Genomic DNA, 16,009 nt, shown 5'->3' with positions numbered 1-16,009 from the left:
ACGGGGAGCAGCAAAGACCTTTAATTGAAGGGCAGCAGTAGAAGAGAAAAGGTGATTAAATCACTTCTTCACTCTTTGTGGTATTTTGCACAAGTTCCACTTGAATCTAATTTTTTTTAAAGGTGCAGTATTACAATAATTAGGCAGAAATTTTTAAAATGGATATGTATTCTCATTTTACCTGTAGGCAGCCACATAGTAATGGCTACCAAAATGACCCAGGATGGCTTTGATGGGGAACTGGAAAGAGAACCTGCATCTTAGGATTGTCAGCTCCTGTGTCTCAGTCAGACTATCCACTCTTGAGAGCGCCTTCTCTCTCCAGACAGGTTTGGCAACCAGATGGAATTTCACATTAAAAAAATGAATATTCTTATAAAACGATCTTCTTTTCCCCATTAAAAATATTCTTGGATAGCTGAGGCAGCCAAATGGGTTTTCTGGGCAGCATTTACTGGAATTCTTTTGCAGCAGTAAGTCTGAGAAATGCTGTTGTTTTCTTTTTAAGAAAAGAGCACGTTTGGTTTGGTCGCTTGAAACAAATCCGACAGATGAGCCGGAAGACAGATTTACAAGCTGAAACAAAAGATGAATGTGTTAACAAAAGTATGTCGAGCCATTTACTTCACTGTGCCCTCGCATTTTGCAGGTATTGTGCACTAAAATCTTGGTTATTTTTACTTCTCTGTACTTGGGATTTTATTATTTGCTACAACGTGCAGGATAAAGACTACCTTTAGGTTTACCATTAGGAGATGTAAGGAACACAGCAAAGCAGTGGAACCAATGGGGATGTTGCCAGAGACTGGCATACATAATTCCAGGGCTTAGGAAAAAGACATTTTATAATTAGCTCACGCTATTTATCAAGCTCTTGCCCTCAAATGTTGAGAAAATCTGTCATTCTACCATATTATCTTCCACCAAATAGGATGATTCTTTCAGAGGTCTCTGGGAGAGTTTAAAATTATTCACGTTATTAGGTAACAGTAAGTAGCTGGTATTTATTGGGGATTTTTGTTTGTTTCGGAAATCTGTGAATTCCCCAAATTCACAAGCATTTACTAGTCTCATCCATTGCTTTGGAGGGAAATGTAAATTCAATTTCTCAGTTACAGTGTTACTGGCCTGAAGACGTGTTTGTTTTGATGCAGTTGAGTGGTGGATTTTGTGATTAGTCACAGCCCAATGACAAATACTCACTGCATTGTCATTTAAAGAAAACCGAAAAGATAAGGCAATCCTAACTGTGAAAGCAGACTGTTTCTCACCCTTTCTAAGAAAAGGACTTTCCTGGCTTCCTCTTTGTTTTGAATTATCTCAGCCCTATTTATGTTGCTATTCCTGCTCCTTCCCGTTTTCAGAGAAACCCTTCTTTCTGTTTCGGAGCAGGGCTGGTTGGTTCTGCTTCAGGTCTGCAACTACCTGCTATTTATATTACTTAGTACTGTTACGCTGTTGCTTATCGTATACCAACAGTTTTCAAAGGTAAAAAAGTGTCTGTGTTTTATGCCACTTGGCTTTAATTCACCAGTACAGCTAACTCACTACGAAAAAAACATGGAAGTGTTGTGACGCTTACTTTCTCTGTTTCATTCCTTGCCAGCAAAGAAAATCGGCACTAGAGCTCCATTACAGCTGTGAAAACCTGCAAGGTTGTTCATCAGTAGTGTGTTTGCTTAACTCTCCCCCCGAGCCTTGTTGGTGAGGGACGCAGTTATGTGTTATTGGAGACGTCTCTCTCTCTCCCTGCTCTTCAGAGTAACCCAATATTATTTCCATTCCAGCCCTGTCAGTGTCTTCAGCTATTTCTAAACGACTCCTCATCTAATCCCTCATCTGGGTACAGCTTGACCTAATTTGCCATGATCCTGCCAGCTATTCCAGTTACGTAAGGAGGGGTAAGATTTGGAATTTGTATGAAATACTTTGTTATATTGCACCAGGGTGGTTTTTTTTTTTTAACAACCCACTTGTTTACGTGTATTGCGCAGCTTAAAACCGTGCCTCCTGATGCTCATTCATTTCCCACAGATTACTTCCCTTAGGAATGGGTAAGGTTTAAAGCTATTTAAAAATAAAAAGAAGAAAAAAACCCCAAACCCTCGATTCCTTCTGCTTACACTCTGCTTCCCCCCCTGCGAGTGACTACCGTGTGCCATCCCAGCAGCTTCTCCATGGAGTACTGCTTTTTATAGTCAAGTCCCCGATTGCCTGCGTTAGGTGGGGTCTCCTACAGTTGTTGTTTTCTACACTCTTCATTCTTTTTCCTCTTTCCTTTCAGTTTATGACCTGTCACGGCCTGTCACGGCTGTGGCTCCAGCTCTGCTGCCTTCCCACCACTGGGCCCCCACAGCCAAGCGGCGCCTCTCCCTCCATAGCCGCACCCCGTCACCTTTGTCACCCGACGCCAGCCACAGCACTTCGCTTCCCTCTTGGAGACATCCTCCCTACCCGTCCTGAAGGCAATAAAAACCTGTAAGAAACCCGTGGGGTTTTTTTTTCTTACCTCCACCCACATTGCCTTCGGGCCCCTCCCTCCCCCGGCCCGGCACTGGGAGCTCACAGCAGCCCGCAGCCCTGCTCGGGTCCCCACGCGTGAGGGGCGAGTTACCGGGGAGGGGGCGGGGGTCCCCCGCCGCCCGCACGGCCCCAGCCCGTCCCTCGGCCTCTCCACCACCACAGCCCCTGCTCGGGCGGCGTTTCAACGGCCAAATGGAGGGCGGGAGCTGGGGGGCGGCGGCCGCCCGGAGCGCGGTGCCCTGAGGGGGGCGGGAGAACCCGCTGGTCCCGCCGCTGCGGCGGGGAGGCGGCGGCGGGCTGCGACCTGCCGCTTCAGCGACCGCCCCAGGCCAGGCCGCCGCGCTCCCCACTGAGGGGAAGGGGCCCTCCGCGGGGTGGCCGGTGGACGGGATCCCCGCGAAGGGCTGGAAGAGCCGGTAGGCCCCCGGGGAAAGGAGGTAGCAGGGCTGAAGTCCCACAGCTCTTCTCCTCAGGCCCCGCTGCCGTCCCCAGGGGATCCATGTCCTCCATGGGGCAGAGGCACTTTCTCTGCACAGCAAAAACACGGCAGGAGAGGCAGCCAACACCCCTTTCCAACCGATAAGGTGGTTAGAGCGTGCCTTGCTGGAAAAGAGGCTTGAAACCCTCTTCTCTCAGCTGTGACTCAAAACACAGTTCCTGGCAGGTCCCCGGGGCAGCAGCACACACACAGAAATTCAACACGGGCTTGGGCAGAAAGAGAGGGGAAGAGGGTCCCTAATTCCATATCCTAGTAAGGGCAGGATCTGTGAAATACAGAAATAGCCTGGATTTCTACTTCGATTATTTGGAATTTAGATAAGCTCCCCTTTACATTACATAAACAAATGGTGATATGTCAAGTACACTACCTTAAATATTTACACAGTAAGCCCAGCTCCCTCAGCAGTCCTCTTGCTTTCCCTCAGATTAGAGGAAAGCGAGTTACAGAATAAAGAATTTTAACCAGCCGTGGTCTGTTCAAGCATTGTATAAGTGTAGACTTTTTTTTTTTTAAAGAGTGATTTAGGGTCTTTCATATGTCTTTCAGTTACATCTATTTCTGTATGTGAGAAATCCTGGGAAAACAGACGACCATCATTTTACAGTCCTACAGTCCTGAACTACTAAAGCTTGAATGTTGAATGCTCCCTGTTGTGTTTACAGAAAGAACCTAACACCAAAATGCTAAGGAGCATGAAGTTAAGGTAAAACATAATTTAAAAAAAATCCAGTATTTAGCAGAATTGTACCTTTATTTAGAGTTCTTTTAATGGTGTCTTCTTGAAACTCAAGGTGCAAGCATAATGCAAGTTTAGGTGTCACAAGCTCTAACTGCTTTTACAGGTTTTAGAGTTTGGGCCAGACTCATTCAAGAAATTTTGGAGCTGAGCTTAATGGACTTCCCAAGACTTGAACTAGATTCCTCAAATGCTGTGTGCCGACTTCTTAACCTAGCTAACAGAAAATACTGAAAAAAAGAGCTGTTGCTTAAACTCCACTTCTCAGAGCTAGGTAATTAAGAGTACAGAAGAACGCCTCCTTGCACTGAAGTTACAGCCACAATCTATCTCTGGGCATTAGGTATTTAACCCACGCTTTCCTTACAGAAGATTGCAGTCGCATCCTTTCCTTGCCTTCCAGACGAGAGCTCTGTAGTTGAAGCTCTCAGCAGGGGTTATGGAAATTAGGGCTTTGCTCCTATCCTTGAGAGAATTAAAGGAACCTCTATTATAATCTTCTAGATAATTGATCTGATCACTCTACCAGTACCGCTGATGTACAGGGCAGTCTGGAGCAAAGCTCTCATTTGACCCTTCCTGTTGAAATTGTTCTTTTTACTGCGGGCTGACTAGTAATTGCATGCTTTTCCAGCCTTTTGGTTCAGGCACTCATTTCAGCAGGAAGGATCTGTTTCTGTCTCTGCTGCAATGAATGTCACCTCCAAATGAGTGGTTTGTTCACTAGCCCAGTCTCATCACGCCAGTTCTTGTCAGGCTGCGCTGCTGTTGCCTTCTCTCCCCTCCCACCTCCACTCTGGCTCACTTTTTTCCACAGCTTTCTCAGTACTCATTCTTCAGCAGCACTCCATTTTTCACCATTTGCTCCTCCTCCTCCCATCAGAATTGGTTCCATTCCTGCACCTAACCTAGTATGCCTCATCAAGGTGATTCACCTACTCTCCACACACCTTATCTTAAATACTGTTGCCTTTCAGTTAGGATCCAGAGAGCTGTGTTCTCATCTTCATTCTGATTTTGGCTGTGCATTTCATTATGCCACACGAACTTGAAGCTATTCAAGAGGAGGGATGGAGAACACTCCAGGTTAAGCTACGTCATGGAGGTTAGAGCACTCCGCTGGGAGAGAAAACATGTGGCCTGGCCTGCCTTTGTAGACATTCCCAGCCTTCACAGCGGACATCCATCCAGGCACTGTAGAAATACCAATTCTTGCATTTGCAGTTAAATATTTGAGAATTGGGTGCTGGGAGATCTTGCTCCAACGAGGAGAGACCAGCTGCAACACTTTAACAATACATGCTGATAAAACCTGTGTGAGAGGCACCGAAACACTTTGTGTCATGAATCATTCTCAACCTACAAGTCCTGTTAAGAAAAATCTTACAGGGTGCTATTTTCTAAATAACATGATTTGAGCCAGCCATCAGGACATGCTAACGCACCAAGGAAGCAAAGGGAAGTCAAAGCTCAGCAAAGCAAGTTAACCTTTTAAGAAAGTCTTCACTGTTGCTTTCGGCAGCACCTGGATGCTTTAGTTACATGGATGCACTTTATTTCCATGCTAAAATGTGTTTGTATCATCTTTCTTCAATCAGTCAGCTGGATTGAAAGATGTGGAAAGATGGCAACATTTTTTGAGTGAAATAGAGCTAGGATGAAACTGGTTATCCAAAAGAGCAAGCCAGTGACTCCATCCTTATCTACATCTTTGCATAGCAGCATTGCAACTTATTTTCCACTCTAGTCAGCTTTGAAAGAGTCATAATTAACGGGCACATCCGAAAACAAACTACAGTCACTATAAGCACGTTGCTCCTGTGGAAGTCAAGAGTTTTTGCCTGGCCAGCTTCATTTCAGGGTAGCAGCTATCAACACAATGCTCATGCTTCCAGTGACACTCTTCATCCCACCTATTTGTTTAGTGAGCCTGGGGAGAAGCAGGGGGATGTGACATCTAATTAGATTTTTAAGAATACATGTTTTCCCTGGATAACAGTGGGTTAAGGCAGCTTTAGAACTGCAGTAAAAGGAAACCGGGGAACCTGAAAGTGAGTAATTTATTAACTAAGTCCCTCTAACACTTGCTTAACCTTTTGTACAGTAAATCTGTCTTAAATATTTAAACATCTTCCTACAGCCAAATCCCCAAACACTGAAACATGAGAGAAAACAGTGATTATTTTTTTTTTAATCCCCCCTCACTTCAGCCCCAAGGAGCTTTGCCTAGAAGACATGAACATCCTCCAATCTCATCGCTTAAACTCTTCAGGCACTTTTCTGAGCAACTGTTCTCTTTGCACACTAAGATACAATGGAAAATGGGATAAATGTTTGAAAGTAATGCATGATTGAAATTAACAAAAAGACTGCTTTAAAGAAAGCCTTAAATCTTTACCATGGATGAACTATTTCTAATTGGCCATAACATTTGTGGCCTAATTGTAGCAAACAATCTAGACATTATTAGCCTGTTATTCCTTTGAAAAAACAGGACATTGGAGACTTGCTGCCTTATTTGGGCTCTTTTTTAGCCTTTACTATTTTAGAGTTAGCTCTTAGCCATCTCCAAGGTAACAAGGCATGGGCTATGTAGGAAAGAGCTGCAATACAGCTAGTACAAAACACATGTAAATGAGACTGTATGAACATACTTGTTTCTTTCACCTTTGAAAGGCATATGAACAGATTTCTGTGGAGAGCTGGGCCAGCTTTAAACAGCAGCAAACAGAGCAGTGTCCAGTGCAAGTGGCAGGTGTGCTGTGCTGCAGCCAGGGCCTAGTAATCCACAGCCTGGATAGCTGAGAGTTTGAGTAGTAACGAAAAGAAAACAGGCAGGAAATCATTCTTTCAAACTGCTGCTGGGAATAAAAAGCTACAGAGAAGGTAACAACAAAAAAGCACATGGGCAGGCTTCCTGCCATTTCTGTTCCTTATTGTTGCCTTTCTACCCAACAGCAGAACCTGGTAGCTGACATGAAATAGTTTTGTTTCAGTCTTCATTGCTTGAAATCTCAAAATCAATATGGTAATCCTGATGTTCAGTTCCTTTTGTTACTGTATTTTATTAGTTAGAACTAAAGTAAAACGTGCCTGTTAGCTACCATTCTACTGTACTAACAATCTGACTGCAGGATTTCAGCTATCAAGATCCTTTCAAAGGACTGGTGTTTTTTCTAAACCAAAACATCAGAACAGCTAGCTTCCACAAACTTCTCTCTGTATTCATCCAGCAGCAAAAAACCCACCATTTTGTGCATACCTTGTACTTTCTGTTGGCATTCACACAATTAAAGGAGAAAACTGCCAGCAAGCTCCATGCTTGTAGCGCATCATACATGCATCAGGCAAGGAAGCTGGGTTTGGAGGACCCCTGGGGCTCCCTGAGGGAAACAAGGAGTGCATAGAAGTTGCCTTGGGCACAGGTGCTGCTAATGACACACTCGTGTCCCTTGTAAGTGACCTGGTGAAGCATGAGGCAAACATAACCTAGGGATAAGCTGGCAGAGCATCCCTGCCTACCTGAGCTCATTAGTTACAGCAGCTGTCTGCCATTTGTAACCACCCTCGGCTTGATGCTCTAATCATCACCGCTCAGCACTCCAGGAGAGTCAGAATGATCACAAGTCTCTGTGAGGGTGGCTCAACAGAAGTTCTTCCCAAATAAAGAGAAATAACACATTCACAAGTCCCCAGCTGCTTAAACAAAGTCACTAATTCTGTTCTCTATCAGCAACTTAAAGCAGCAATAAATGAACAGAACTCTCTAGTAACTGATGAGGAATGAGACCACAGCAAACAAAACACTGCTCTCACGCAGTGTCCTAAAAATGTATCTTTGGAAAGAACATACATACAAGTGTACAGTTCCCATTTATTTTACTCAAATTGAATAAAGTGTATTTCCCATATTATACTTTTTTTCCATCTGAACCAGTCCTAGCAGAAAGGAAGTATAACCCTCCCACCCCCCTTGAAATTTAAACATACCAGTCTGTGGGCCCTGGAAAAGTTTGTATCAGTATTACTCCATTGTAGAGTGAAAAGGATCTCAGAAATAGACTCCATTGCCAGTCCACCATGACTAGCTTCTTGTTTAACCCTTCATGGTTTCCACTGTCTGACCAGCATCTAGAACCCTCTTCTGAGTTGCTGGACATACATCCTGACAGTAGAAAATCCAAAATGTCTTCTTGCCCAGTGAACACTGGCACTGCTTGTAAAGTCTGAACAGAGTGCTCTTGTCTAACGAGGCTGGCCAAGCAGTCCTGCTTTAGCTGCCAGAGCTTCGTTCTGCTGAATATGGTACTCTTGAAATCTCATGGAGATCCTTTGTGTCATTTTTAAATACTTCTGTAGGCAGTGGTCTGAGCAAGTCATCTAGAGGAAGAGGGAAACAGAAGGCTTCAAACAGTAATTAAAACACTTCCCCAAACAGGACCCAAAATATAATCATATACAGGGATAAATGATTAGGTGACTACATCTCATATTCTGTATTCAGCCTCAAGATGAGGGCCTAATTGTGCACAGCCTCTCTGTGCAGTGGAAAAATGTGAAGTTTAGTTTTTGAGGGATGTCCGAAACATCTTTCAATATTCATTCTCATATGAAAGTCTTCATGGAAAACATCTCAGATCTAGGAGATATTACCATTTCATCCTTGGGCTCCTCTTGTGAAATCAAAGTATAGAAAGCATATTATTTTGCAATAAATACTAAATCTATTAAGTTAGCATCTTCTTTTTTTAATTCTGTTTACAAACACATAGTGGTTTTGACAGCCAAATATGGTCTCCTGTGTGCTAGCTCAGTTTAACCTTTTTTTGACCTTGTTCCCATTAGCTCTATCAGTCTTCTTGCACTTGCTCGGTTAGCCTTCACAAAAGCAACCAGAACACCCTCTGAAGTTCTATCAGTCGGCTGGACAGGGGAATAAATACCAGGGTCTATTCCACCCATGGTATTATTTTCTAAATTTAGAGGGGTTTTTTTTTTCCTTTGTGTAACTGTAGAGAAAGTTATGAGATTATTTCTGAGCAACAGTTGTACCAATTGGATATTCTGTATCACGGTTCTAAACCTTGCTATCACTGTAAAAGTTAACAAGTTTAGATTGAAAGGAAAGACAGCCACTTTGCATGATTACTAGAAAACCAGAAATTGCTTTGATTCTGCTCAGTATAAAGGGATGTGAAAAGCAGAGGGGCTGAAAATGAACAAGACAAAAAACACCCATGCAGCTATGCACACCACCCACCACCCGCCCTTCTCTCTCCTTGACCTGGCATCAGCTACAGGAAAACCTGTGCAGCAGGAGTTAAGTCTGACTAGGAAACAAATTCTGGAACTACCCCAAGCCACTTCTCCCAGAGGGTGTGGTATTTGCGATATGGTGCCTGGGGAAGTCTAGACTTGCAGTGCAGACTTGCTGTAGGGAAAGAGGTCAGAAGCTGTTTTTTCAGATGTAGAATCTCAAAGGAGATTCATGGAGGTATTCAACTTAATTACTTAATAAGAAACTAGGACTTTAAATAGGAACATAGGAGTTTCCACACCAGATCAGACCAGTGGTCCATCTAGACCAGTGTCCTGTTTCCAGCAGGGGCGAGAGCCAGGTGCTCTGCAAGAAACCCCATAGTGGATAATTATGGACAAAACTTCCTGTAAGAAAATTTCTTCCTAGCCTCCATCATTAACAGATGGCTCCTGTACTGCCAGACATGGCCCTTTTGCAGATCACAGAAGCAAAAAAAAAAAAGCAGATCAGGATCCAAGAATATTTTTTGTATCTAAATAATCTTAAGATTAATTTCCCTCCAATGAGCACCCCTTGGTTTTGGATCCCAGGTCTTTAATGAAAGACTATAATGAACCATTATTTTTAAAGAAATTCTAGTAACACTTTGGGTAGCAGAAGAAAGGAAGTATAATCCTCTACTGGAAATCAAATAGCATCCTAGAAAGGTGAAGAGGTTGTGCCACTAACACTTCTGTCAGTTCTGTTAACTGACATTCCTTGCATTGTCCAAGCAATTCAAAATGAGTTGGTAAAAGACAGTAACAAGACCTTATCCAGAATAATTCTGACCTCCTGTAGTCAATAAAAATTCCACTAAAGCAGATGCAGTGAAGATCAGGGAAACAAGGAATCTGCCTTGGGAAGCTAAGAGAGCTTTGTTTAGCGCAGCAAAACAGAAGCTGAAAGGAGACATGATTTTTGCCTGCACTGAGGAGTGAAACTCCAGGGAGACAGAAAATGCTCAAAAACAATGGTTAGTTTAAAACTTCAGTTCTTTTTCCCTGCCAGCAGAGTCAAGCAAAGGTTATTAGACTTTTAACCAACAAGATTATGAGATTCTGAAACAGCCTCTCAACAGGAGAGGAGAGGCAAAAAGCATGCAGCTAATCTTATCGAGAGCTTAATCTTTTTTGCAGATGACGATGTGATGGAGCTCCCCGCAATGCAGAGAAGTGGATTTAACAGCCAGAGCTTTGAGGCCTATGTTTCTATGACTCACTACAATGCAGGGAACGTGGGTAGGTAAACAAGTATTTCAATAGGATTCTACCTTCAAAGAACGAGATGCAGGCTGTAGGTGGGCAACTTCCATGTCCATAAAGATACCACCCGTCAGAAGTTGAGGCACAAGAACCTCCACTGATAGCTCAGAGAATGAAATACACAAAATTGCAATAAGCAGCCAATACTCACAGCGACACTGGGGAGATTCCCTCTGTGTGTACATGCTGAAAAGACGACAATGACAAAACCTCAAGAGGTCCTAGCCCATAGTTTTTCTGTAGCTGATGATCTAACATCAAAAGCACTTGGCTTTGGTTGGTTGGTTTCTTTCTGTGGACAGACTGTTAGGGTGCAAAGTAGTATTTGCCATCACCTTTGGACATACTTGGAGAAGCAAAACTACAGACAAGCCATTTCCTTCCACTAACTTCCTTTCTCACTTGGAAGCTACATGCCAGACACCTATATTCCACTAAAGCCTGCTAACTAGCTTTTTAGCTAGTTGAAAAGATCAAAACTTTAAGTTGCTTCTGAAATTTGAACGCTACATGGCAATTCTACCAAAGGGTCATTAAAAGCATAGGAAACATTTACCTACCTCTTCTGGTTTAACCTCTCTGCTAGTGAAATCCTTTATGCAATCTAGGAAGCAGTTTTCTGTAAGTTTATTGTATGTTCCAAGAAACTCCTTGAACTATAAATAAAAATTGAACAGACAATGAGTATTAAAAAAATTCTACATTAATTTCTTACACACAGCTGCATGGGCCATCTGGTGACACTAACATTTAAAGGACAAGTCACTAGAAAAATTTACTATCAGTCAGAAGATTTCAGCACCAAACGCTGCTAGTACTCAAATCAGATACTATCCTGTGCCTGTCAACGGTGAAATGTTTAAGTTTTGGTTGCTACAGAACTTAACTCAGATGATAACTTAAACTTTCTGTCCTTCTCCATGCCCTACACCTTTTACTCTATGTGACAAAGTAATACAAGATCTTCAAAGCCACCACTCGTGAGTACAGCATCTTACCTGCTTGATCTGATCAGATTCCGATATTTGTCCAGCCATATTCTACCGCCTGTGATTCACTCACCTATTCTGAAGATAAAAGTCGAGTTTCACACAAAAAGCATACATATGAAACGCAACATTTTACAACAGAACAGAATTTTATACGTCCTTGAAGTGTGTTTAAATGCAACTTTGCTAGCAAACTTTCAAGCCGTCCACTTGAAGGAAAGTTACCTATTTGAAATTTATTCAGTTAAAAGAACATCCAAGATAATTCCAGGAATAAAACCTTCCCAGATCCACCTGTTAACCACTGCCCTTTAAACACTCTTTAAGCATTTCAAACAGTTAAAGTGACTTAAAAAAAAAAGAAGGTATTTTATAAATGCTTTCAAACTCACAAAGTAAAACTAGGGCAGGAGTGGGGGGAGAAGCAAGCAGTAACATTTTCTGGCCTTATAGTTTCAGTGACTCTAGATATCTGTAAAAACAGTAAGGAAAAAAGGCAAGCACGAAATGGTAGCCACCCTGAATAGATGCAGCACAAGCCAGCTTGCATCAGAGAAGCAGACACCTGGTTTCTATGTAGCTGCATTCTCACCAAACACTTAAACTAGAGCAAGTGTTCTGGTCATTGAATATAGTGAATTAAATGCAAGAAAACATAGAAGAATGAGAATGGCCTTAAAGGAAGTGAAACAGACAAAGAAAAAGGGAAGAATGAACAGCCATGGATCCAAGAATTTAAGCAAGCATCCCCAAGGAAGACTGGCATTCCTAATCCAACATGGTAAACAAGTTAAGGCTTGAAAGCATCCCTGCAGGTTTCCTAGAAGAACACTGAAAGCTAGTCTTCCTTTTCCCTTAATTTACATTTTATCTAAGACCTATCACAGATGATAACACAAGCTAATATTACACATCGATGAGAACAAGATCCTTCAGTTTAATTCACATCAACTTGTGGAAGAAAAATTAGCACTGAAGTGTAATCACTTTGCGAAAAAAATTCATTTAGCCCTTTAGCAAGGGCCACTTATAATTAATCTTGTATTACGCTTTGCCAAGCTTTGAGCAAGCCATTCATGTTTTAGAAAGCTTAAACTATTCCAGTCTCTCGGCAGGGGGAAGGGAGAGGGTAAGCAAGCCTTCTGAACAAGAACAAAAAGACATTAGTAATCATTTCTACAACAGAAAGAAAACTAAGCAACTAAAAATAACACTATGGAGCTCTCACAAGCATGCACTCTCCCTACACCCCCTCCCAGCAGCAGAGTGATTATAACATCTCCCTCTTAACATTACACTTTATCACTACACAGAAAGTCCATTCAGGGATTGGAGGTAAAGAGCACATATGATTCTTGGATTTAAGACGCATACCCCCGCAACCAAGAATTCCTCGTGGGCAGATAGGTCACACGGGTTACTCTTAAGGAGAACCTACAGGATACAGTTGCTCAGAAGAAACAAGGCATTACTCAGGTTAACGTAAACCTCTAACTTGTTTTAGGAGAGGTGGACATAACTATCATCTGGGACAACAACTAGTAAAAATGGATAGCAACTCCACTCGCTCATTTCTCAGCCTGTTAGGAGAAAAATCAGTGACAATTCTATAAAGTCAGTTTAAGTAGATTATTAAACAGAGTTAAAAACCACAGAGAACAGGAAAGACTTCTGTCTTCTCCCAAGCACAGAAAGCTAAAGGCTTCAACTGTCCGTGCCATTTTCTCACACTCAGTATTGCTTCATTATGCTTGTTGATAACAAACCTGATCTTTTTGTTCTTCTCCAACTAGTTTGGCAAGCTTAAAATTACAGTTTTACTGAACTGCAGTTCCACAAAGCTTGTACACTTGCCCTTGGGAAATAGCTCTGATTTTAAATCAGCACAATGGCACTATCCGATTTTAAGTGTCTGAAGCACTTGTCCCTCTACAGGTATTTTACACTTTCGACACAGCGGGCAGTGAAATTACATGGCTCTACTGCACCTCTTCAGTAGCTATAAATTACAGGCAGTTGCCTTAACATCTAAAAACGCGCTACCTGAACGTTCCCAGAAATGTGCATATCTGGTTTATTCTTAAAGTATGTTAAATGTATCATTTCAAGTTTGCTTGTTGTTTGCCCCCTTTCCCTCCAGCCTGTGAAACAAGCAAAAAAAAAAGTGATGAAAGAACCTGTTACAGGGCTTGGCACCCTGACTAACACACCACACAGCTTCTTACATAGCCGCTCAGACAACTCCGGCATGCTTCAGGTTTAAGCCTACGCAGCCTGGATTACCATCCTCTGGGCTAAATGTGATTTGGAAATTCAGCATTGCACTTAACATCACACTGAAGGAAGCAGATATTTCTGAATAAACCTCTGCAACGAGGGCCACATGGTCTGGATGTGCTGGTTCACCAGAAAAGTAGCAACAGCTGGGATGTCTCCCTTCTTGAAGGGCCCTGGAGCTCTTCCAAATACATTTTGCTGTTCTATAGAGACATTCTTTTAAGATAAGCCTCCCTGAGCAAAATTAGCAGTTAAGGATAACTTGAGGTTTTGATTTCCCATAGTTTCTCATAATGGATTTTCCATCCTCTTTCCAAAAATAAAGGTTTTAGCCTATTCAAACCTATTCTCTATGCAAGATCCATCCCAGCTCCCACCCCTGTTTTAGAAACTGGAAAATGCTTCCAATATTTGCTTCTGCTGCGGCTGCCACTCCCATTGCCATGGAAACATGAAATTACCAGAGTGACAGCTTTTTTTAAAAAGGTAAAGCTAGTTTATTAAATAAAAACAGTGATTAGGTTAAGGATTCCTAGCTAACCTGGGTCAATCATCTATCTGTTTCCATGGCAGGAGGAACCAGAGGTCAGAACTCTTCTAAAACTTCTCACCTGTGGGAATACAACTTCCCCTGCTGTATCTCCAGACCTCTGGAAGCAGAGGGCTCATGAACGTAACTCCTAAGCACTAATAACAGAGCACAGTAACAGAGCTTTTGATTATTATTACTGTACTGCTGGGTGGCTGAAAAGCCTGCCTCCATTCCACAGCCTGGAGTTCTTACAGGTGAAACACGCACTGTAAACTACAGTGAGGAAGTTTGGTTTTTTTCCACTGATGTAATCAACATTAGTGTCTATTATCTAGTCTTGAGTCAGGAGGACCCCTTCCCATGGAAGCTAAACAAGCCCTGTGTTTTGGTGGGTTTTTTTCCCCAACCTTTTCACAAGGAGCTACATTTTATTGGGGGAGGGGTCTGTGGAGACACCATAAATCCATCACACTTGTTATCCTGATTAATAATCTGAATTAGGTGTAGGTACGACCTACTCTATACATACAAGGCTGCAATTTCTTTTTTTAAACCTTCACTTCCAACTGTACACACAGAACACCACGCAAGTGTTTCTGCATGTGCATAAAAGGGACAAAGAGGAATAAAAATATCAAGTCAGAGAAATGTGTCAAGATAAAGCGCCTACAGCTTGTAGAGAAAGGTTTTTTTTTTATAGTCGAGAATTACTAGGCTAGAGCTTGATTGACATCAGAGTAAAAAACCTCATTGATTTAAATAGCTCTTTTACTGAATCTAATCAAACTACAAATACCTATGAAACCAGGTAGGCTGCTAAACTAATCACATAAAATTCAGGGCACTTTAACACCGAACTCCTGGTGCTGTGTGCCTGGAAAATACATATTTTTCCATAAGCGGTCTCCTATTTAGGTTAGATTAGGCCTGGCCGATACCTGTGACCCAGTAAGGTTCCTAAGCTGCAGATAAAACAATTTCACCTTGATTTTGGGGTGTTTTTTTGTTTGGTTGGGGTTTTTTTTACCACATCCTTCAGTTCCTGCTTTCAAGGGCACCTTGACTTTCTCTGCCTAGGGAGATACTCGCTAAACCAAGCTCCAACCCGCCAGGCCCCGCGCCCGCCGGGCCGCTGCGGGTACGCGAGCGCGCCCCTTTCTCTCCGTCCGAGCCGAGGAAAAGAGGCCCGGGCCGCAGGAAAGCGCCCGAAGAGAGACGGGGCTTTTCTTCGTCCGCGGGGCCTTCGCCGTCCCTCCTGCCCTGCCTCCCCTGTCGAGCGCAGCACAGGCTGACCCCCGGCCTGCCGCCCCGGCGGCCCGCGACGCCGTACCTCACCGCCGCAGGGCCCGCCGCCAGGCGGCGGGGTGGGGCGCGGCCGAAGGACCCCGAGGGTCCACGCCGGGCTGCCCGGTCCCCACCACCCCCCCCCCCTCCCCTGCCGTGCCCTGCCCTGCCCAGGGCGGCCCCCTCAGGAGCGCCGCCGCCCGCGCACTCACCCGCACCGCCACGGGCCCAGACCGCGCGGGAGAGGGAGTCCCGGCCGCAGCGCGCGCAACGGCCCCGCCGATTCGCCACGCGGCGAATCAGCGAGCGCGGGCCCACCGGCGGCTTTACCCTCCCGCCCGAAGAGCAGCGCTCTTATCTGCCCCCCACGCAGCCCTACCGGAAGCGGGAGGGGCTCGGGAGCAGGTTTCCTTCCGGACGCTATTGAGGAGCGGACCCCGCGCAGGCGTGAGGGGGCGCCGGCGGGCGCCGTTGCTACGGCAGCGGGCGCTTCCGGTGCGGGGAGCGGCGCGGCCCGGCCCGGCCCGCGGCGGGGCTCTCTGTCCGTCTGGCCGCCGGCGAGGGCAGGCACGCCCGGGACGCGGGGGGGGGGGGAACCGTTC

The 16,009-nt window shown here is 44.1% G+C and overlaps 1 protein-coding gene and 1 long non-coding RNA gene across 6 annotated transcripts; one reads left to right on the top strand and one right to left on the bottom strand.

The window, feature by feature from the left end:
- The first annotated feature begins 1,510 nt into the window (after positions 1-1,510).
- On the top strand, positions 1,511-10,286 carry LOC143163800 (uncharacterized). The gene is made up of 4 exons (XR_012995966.1): positions 1,511-1,901; positions 2,285-2,478; positions 3,572-3,728; positions 10,200-10,286. It is a non-coding gene; the product is annotated as an uncharacterized LOC143163800 (long non-coding RNA).
- On the bottom strand, positions 7,621-15,704 carry TIMM9 (translocase of inner mitochondrial membrane 9). 5 transcript variants are annotated; one of them, XM_076345680.1, is made up of 4 exons: positions 15,620-15,704; positions 11,324-11,392; positions 10,886-10,981; positions 7,621-8,141 (listed from the first exon to the last, which is right to left on the bottom strand). In XM_076345680.1, exons 2-4 carry the CDS (start codon positions 11,360-11,362, stop codon positions 8,007-8,009), a joined length of 270 nt encoding a protein of 89 aa, XP_076201795.1. In that variant the 5' UTR covers positions 11,363-11,392; positions 15,620-15,704; the 3' UTR covers positions 7,621-8,006. The 5 variants fall into 5 exon arrangements, with proteins under 5 accessions (XP_076201795.1, XP_076201790.1, XP_076201793.1 ...); XM_076345675.1 differs by lacking the exon at positions 7,621-8,141 and adding an exon at positions 10,397-10,628; XM_076345678.1 differs by lacking the exon at positions 7,621-8,141 and adding an exon at positions 10,397-10,628 and having other exon boundaries at positions 11,324-11,387.
- Positions 15,705-16,009: the final 305 nt, after the last annotated feature.

Source organism: Aptenodytes patagonicus, chromosome 7 (assembly GCF_965638725.1).
Source record: "Aptenodytes patagonicus chromosome 7, bAptPat1.pri.cur, whole genome shotgun sequence".
NCBI lineage: Eukaryota > Metazoa > Chordata > Aves > Sphenisciformes > Spheniscidae > Aptenodytes > Aptenodytes patagonicus.
This window is presented reverse-complemented; position numbering and strand designations above follow the sequence as displayed.